This window comes from Triticum urartu, chromosome 6A (assembly GCF_056163025.1).
Source record: "Triticum urartu cultivar PI428250 chromosome 6A, HENAU_Tu73, whole genome shotgun sequence".
NCBI classification, from domain to species: domain Eukaryota; kingdom Viridiplantae; phylum Streptophyta; class Magnoliopsida; order Poales; family Poaceae; genus Triticum; species Triticum urartu.
Window position 1 is genome coordinate 296,294,139 of NC_141878.1, and position 6,476 is coordinate 296,300,614.

The window sequence follows — 6,476 nt, forward strand, 5'->3', positions numbered from 1 at the left end:
CGGTGAGACCGATTACACAAACTCGGTGAGACCGAGTTTGGTAATAAGCTAACCAGAGAGTTGGTCAGGTAAACTCGGTGGGACCGATTTGCTCTTTTGGTGAGACCGAAAAGTTACAAAAAGGAAACAAAGAGTTTACACTGCAATCTTGGTGGGACCGATTCGCTCTTTCGGTGAGACCGAAAAGTTACGAAAGGGAAACAGAGAGTTTGCAATCCCATCTCGGTGAGACCGAGATCCCTATCGGTAGAACCGAATTGCTAGGGTTTGGCAGTGGCTTATGACAAGTGAAACTCGGTGGTGCTAGATAGAAAGAATCGGTAGGACCGAGTTTGGCTTAGGGTTTAGGTCATATGTGGATACGGGAAAGTACTTGAGGGTTTTGAAGCATATCACTAAGCACATGAAGCAAGAGGCTCATTAAGCAACACCTCATCCCTCCTTGATAGTATTGGCTTTTCCTATGGACTCAATGTGATCTTGGATCACTAAAATGTAAAATGAAGAGTCTTGAGCTTGAAGCTTTAGCCAATCCTTTGTCCTTAGCATCTTGAAGGAGTTCCCACAACCTTTAGTCCATGCCACTCCATTGTTGAACTTATCTGAAACATGCTAGATAGAAATGTTAGTCCAACAAGAGATATGTTGTCATCAATTATCAAAACCACCTAGGGAGCACTTGTGCTTTCATCTGTACCCAGACAAGTTAAGCTTCTGCATGTGCTTGTTGGTTGTATGCTCTGAATGTTGGGTCATGAGACCCACGTTTCTAATATATCGCTCCTTGGAGCCTGATGAATAAATACTTGAGTCGTAGAGTTATGTTGTGATGCCATGTTGTATTTACACATGTCGAGCATATTGTGTGTATGATTGAAATGCTTGGTATGTGTGGGATCCGACAACCTAGTTGTTTATCCTTGGTAGCATCTCTTATGGGGAAATGTAGTCTTGTGCTTCCATGAGCCATAGTAGTCCGCTACAGCCCGGTTCACCGGAGTCCTGCTAGCCCAGCACTACTGCTCAGGACACTTGACTGGCCGGCATGTGTTTCACTTCGTTCCTGTGTCTGTTCCTTTGGGGAAATGTCACGCGGTGACATCCGAAGTCCTGCCTAGCCTGCTACAGCCCGGGTTACCGGAGTCCTGTTAGCCCAGTGCTACAGCCCGGATTCACACGCTGCTGACCGACATGCTCGATGTTGATTCATGTATGCCTGTTCCCGTAAGTTAGTGCCACTTTGGGTTCACGACTAGTCATGTCGTCCCAGGTTCTCTGTCATATGGATGCTAGCGACACTATCATATACGTGAGCCAAAAGGAGCAAATGGTCCTGGGCCATGGTAAGGCGACCCCCGTGGGAATACCGTGTGTGAGGCCGCAAAGTGATATGAGGTGTTACAGGCTAGATCAGTGTGATTTAGAATCGGGGTCCTGACACCCAATCATTTCCATTTGTATGTACATCCCACACGACGAATCCCAAAAAAACATTTCCATTCGTATGTATATCACACACAATTTTTGGTGTGGAAATGTTTGTGCAAGGTGGCCTAACGCAAACAGTTCTCTTCTGGAAGCCGTGTGTGATTGTTAATTAATCGAACACGCCAAATTCCTAGGAACCGTGTGGGTTGTTTGAGTTCATTGCCCACGGTGTTGTTTGAGTTACTGTCTGCAATAGAAAACCCAAATAAGTAGGGTAATTATCCTATTATTGTAATGCATGTAGTAATCAAATTGATATTTCTTATAGAACACACTAGATATTTCATATCCGTATAACGGCAACTAGGATTTCATAATCAAATTACATTAGATAGCTTCGGCACTCAGTTACACCCATACACCAGCACCAAGTTTCACATGCAACATCGAAAACCTTTGGAAAGTACCATCATACACGGTAATATAGATAGATGAATCTCATCTGGGAAACTACCGAAGCGGAAGGCAAATATTGAGCCTTCAGTGATGTTGAATGTCCTTGCAACTTTGGGCTAGTGGCTATGGACAATTGCCCGCCCAACCTTCATCCTCTTCAGGAAGACTTCAATATTATACCATGGGTGTTGAATTAATACCTTCCTCGCATCCTGACCATGCAGGAGGTTTGAGAGGTAATCATCGGTGAACTGCTTTGGAAAGTACTGAAAACAAGGATATGCATAAATCGTTGTTATAAATTTTGAAATGGCGCAGGGGGTAAAAACAAGGTAAAAGAGATCGTACCATCCTATAGTTGAATGATGTCTTCTTCATTGTGCAAACAAAGATCTTGATGTTATTCGTTGCAAGTTTCTTCATCCTAACAATCTTTCTAAGTTTTTTGACTTGACAGCTATTCATGGACATCTCATTTCCCCATATGCAGAATGGGTCGAACAGTGGGTCCAAGCCTCTGATAGCAGGACCTACATGTGTAAGACCAAATTGTAAGAAGCCAACAGTGATTCCTGCAACTGCACAATAATGTGCTATTAGCGAAAGGACCATGCATGAGCATACCTAGATGGTAAACCGAAGTGTCTCCCATTGTTTCCCTGCAACACCCGTAGGGAAGATCTTTATCAGGTTAACAGAGAGTTGCCATAATATCAGTAGAATATGTATTGAGTACGACCAAATTTGATTTATTGCACATGCATAACAATACAAAATTGTACCCACGGCAAATGAAAATCAGACTGCAAAATTGAACCAAACAGTTTAATGGACAGCAGACCAGACGAACCAAAATAGTTAACTGAGCACGACATTGCAGAATAGAAACATGTACTAGAAAATAAGACAGTTAACAAAACAAAGAATTCTCGAGAACAATACTACAAAATGTAGCGATTGTTGGACCAAACTGTTAACTGAACCTTACATTTCAGAGGACGAAACTGTTAACTGAACATTACATTTCAGAGAACCAAACTGTTAACTGAACATCAGATTGCATATTAACATTACAGAGGACAAATCACTAGAAGGCACTGGCGGTGGCTTCAAGAAAACAACACGAACTCTGTTTTAAAGTAGACAACTGCATGGCGGTGTCGACGGTGGCCTCGAAGACGAGGTGCTCCTCCAAGATCTGGCAGTCGATATGCATGGCAGCCATAGGGACCTCGTACGCGCGTGCGGCCATGATTTTCTTCTCCGCTGCCAGATGCTACTAAGCTCCACGTTATACTGCATGCAAAATGGCTATGGGCAGCGCTTAATTGGAGGAGGGGGACAGTGATTTCGACTGAAGTTGTCGCGCTGTTGGTCGGGGCATGTGGGACAGGGAAGGAGGAGCCCCAACTGCCGGTAGGCACAAGCTCCCTCGACGTTCCCACCCTCGTCGAGCACCCAGTGTATTTCGTCAGCACGATACTACGGGATGCAAGGGCACGGTACCCCATGCCTCAGAAGCTCTTGCTCGCGCTTTTGGTGGCCTCGCGTAAACTGCGACACTACTTCCAAGGTCACCTAAACAAGGTCGTCTCGGCCTACCCGCTAGAGAGGGTACTCAGGAGCCCCAACGTTGCTGGAAGAGTCACCGAATGGAACATCGAGCTGCAAGCATTCCAGCTGGAGTTCAGCACAACTAAGGTCATCAAGGGGGCCGCGCTCACCGACTTCATGGCAGAATGGACTGACGCCCCGGGGTTTGAAGCAGGCAAGGACTGATCCCTCTCGCCAGAAAGTGAAGCACCAGATGGCTGGGTCATGTATCTCTATGGCGCGTTCGCGTGCCAGGGCGCAGGGGATGGAGCAGTGCTCATCTCTCCTACTAAGGACAAGCTCTACTATGCCGTGCAGCTCTGCTTCCAGCAGGGCGAGAAGGTCTCCAACAACATCGCAGAGTACGAAGGCCTCATCGCTGGCCTCAAGGCCGCGGTGGCCCTGGTGGTGAAATGCCTCACCATCAGGGGCGACTCGCAGCTCCTCATCAACTTCTCCAACAAGGTATACGAGCCAAAGGATGAGCACATGGAGGCATACCTCACGGAGGTACCCAAAATGGAAAATCATTTCCTGGGTCTAGAGTTGCAGCACGTGCCCCACAGCAGCAACAAGGAGGCCGACGGCATCGCCAAAAGGGCATCCAAGAGACAACCCCAAGAGCCTGGCGTCTTTGAAGAGCAGCTCTTCAAGATGTCGGCAGCACCTCCGCTTTGGGGGCCGGGGCCGCCTCAGGAGGAGCTCCCCCAACCACCTGCCTCGGGAGCCCCGGCATGCGGCCCGACTTCGGGAGCGCGCCTAATCCTGGCGCTCGAGCCTCAGGAGGGGTGCTGGACCAAGGAGCTCAAGGAATACCTGACGCAAGGGACGCTGCTGGAGAAGGAGGAGGACGCGGAGCGCGTGGCCCGACAGGCTACGACATACTGCATCCAAGACGGTGAGTTATACAGGAAGCGGCCAAATGATGTCTCCTTATGATCGATCTCCAGGGAACAGGGGAACAAGATGCTGGCTGGCATACACGGCGGAGACTGTGGGCACCACTCATCATCACGAACCCTCATCGGCAAGGCGTTCCGCAGCGGGTTCTACTGGCCTACGACACTCAATAACGCAACCGAGCTGGTGAAGTCCTCTGAGGCTTGCCAATTCCACGACAAGCAGATCCATCAGCTAGCTCAGGGCATGCATACCATCCTGCTCTCGTGGTCTTTCACAGTCTGGGGGCTGGACATCTTAGGCCCATTCCCTGGAGCGCCTGGGGGCTACCGTTACCTCTATGTCGCCATCGACCAGTTCACCAAATTGGCGGAGGTAGAAGCCGTCCGCACAATCCCAGACGGATCTGCAGTCAAGTTCATCAAGGGTCTCGGGAGCCGGTTCGGGGTCCCTAACTGCATCATCACCAACAACGGCTCGCAGTTCACTAGCAATCTTTTCAAGGCATATTGTGCTAACCATGGAACGCAGATCTGCTATGCTTTAGTGGCACACCCCAGGAGCAATGGTCATGCTAAACGCGCCAACGCGGAGGTCCTCAGAGGCCTCAAGACCAGGACCTTCAAGAAGAAGCTTGAGGCCTACGGCAAGGGCTGGTACGATGAGCTCCAGTCTGTGCTGTGGTCCATCCACACCACCGCCAACAAGCCAACATGTGAAACCCCGTTCTTCCTCGTCTACGGAGCAGAAGCGGTTCTCCCTCACGAGGTCAAGCATCGCTCCACGCGGGTCCTGGCATTTGATGAGACGCAGTAGGACGCCATGCGGGGGATGGACCTTGTGCTGGGGGAGGAATGCCACCGTGAAGCCTCGCTCCGAGCGGCAAGGTACTAGCAGGCGCTCCTACGGTACCACTGTCGTAGCGTCTGCCCCACGACGCTCGAGGTGGGTGATCTCGTCCTGAGGTAGGCGCTCTCCAGGGAAGGGCTGCACAAGCTCTCGCCCATGTGGGAGGGCCTATTTAGGATCTCCCATGTCTCCGGGCCTGGCGGCGCGCGCCTGGAGACGCAGGACAGGATCCCCATCCAGAATGCCTGGAGCATCCAGCACCTCCGGAAGTTCTACCCATGAAGCAAGGCCCAGCGCCTGTGAAGCAAGGCCTAGTGCCTCTGAAGGTCTCCGCTCATGAAACTCTCACGTAATAATGAGTGGGGCTGTACACGCCCCAAAGTCTCAGGAGTGCCGCCCTCGGGCCTCAGGGGCTCCCTCCCATGTCCTAGTGGCAGCACTGAGCTCCGCGCTGGTGAGAAGACTAGAATAGGTGCCGGACGCGGCTTTTCATTTGCTTTCCATAGTTGGCTTGCCCCTCTTTACTGAAAATTTGCTTTCTGGTGTTCCTTGCCGTCTTGGTTCCATTACCTTTATCCTCCGTTTCTACCTTCGGTTCCTTGTTCTGACCCGTGCTCTCCCTTGCATGCCTTGCGGGGGGGGGGGGGGGGGAGGGGCTGGACAGGTGCCCTCATGAGCGTTTTTCCTGTTCTTCGCGAGGTACCCTCGCCTGAGCTCGCAAGCTGGCGCACCTCTCTCAATCTATGCCCCTCGGGTACTGTGACGCGAAGCGCTCGGTCGTGGCTGGCTGCGCCTGCGACCAGGGTTCTAAAGAATAAGAGTTTCGTAACGAATTTTTGCAGTTCCTAGATGCCTCCCGAGCAAAGGAGGCCTCGCCAGGCACTAGGAAATGCGCGCCTCACGGGGTAGAAACTACTTCAGACACATCAAGCTAAGTTATCTCTACACGCCTACATAAAACGCTGGTACTACAACACGACGCGGGAATGATAAACATAACATAGCGGCTTGGAAATCATGGTTCATTACACGCCCCTGCAGGGCCCATACTTATTTGTTCTTAAAATACAGGAAGGAAAGAACAAAACAAAAGCGACGCGTGTCCCCGTAGCAGTTCGTGAGGGTGGGCCCATGGCGCTCTCCTGGGCTCAGCCAGACCCCTCCTCACACTTCACTGGAGCGCGGCGACAAGATGACACGCTGCCACCCTCGAAACGGGCACGGCGGCGTGGCGGCTGGTCAGAGCCGTC

The 6,476-nt window shown here is 50.8% G+C and overlaps 1 protein-coding gene across 1 annotated transcript; it reads left to right on the plus strand.

Annotated features, from left to right (window-relative positions):
* The first annotated feature begins 3,966 nt into the window (after positions 1 to 3,966).
* Positions 3,967 to 4,416, plus strand: LOC147965056 (uncharacterized). The gene has a single exon (XM_087530266.1). The coding sequence runs from the start codon at positions 3,967 to 3,969 to the stop codon at positions 4,414 to 4,416; it is 450 nt and encodes a 149-aa protein (XP_087386392.1).
* The last annotated feature ends 2,060 nt before the right edge of the window (positions 4,417 to 6,476 follow it).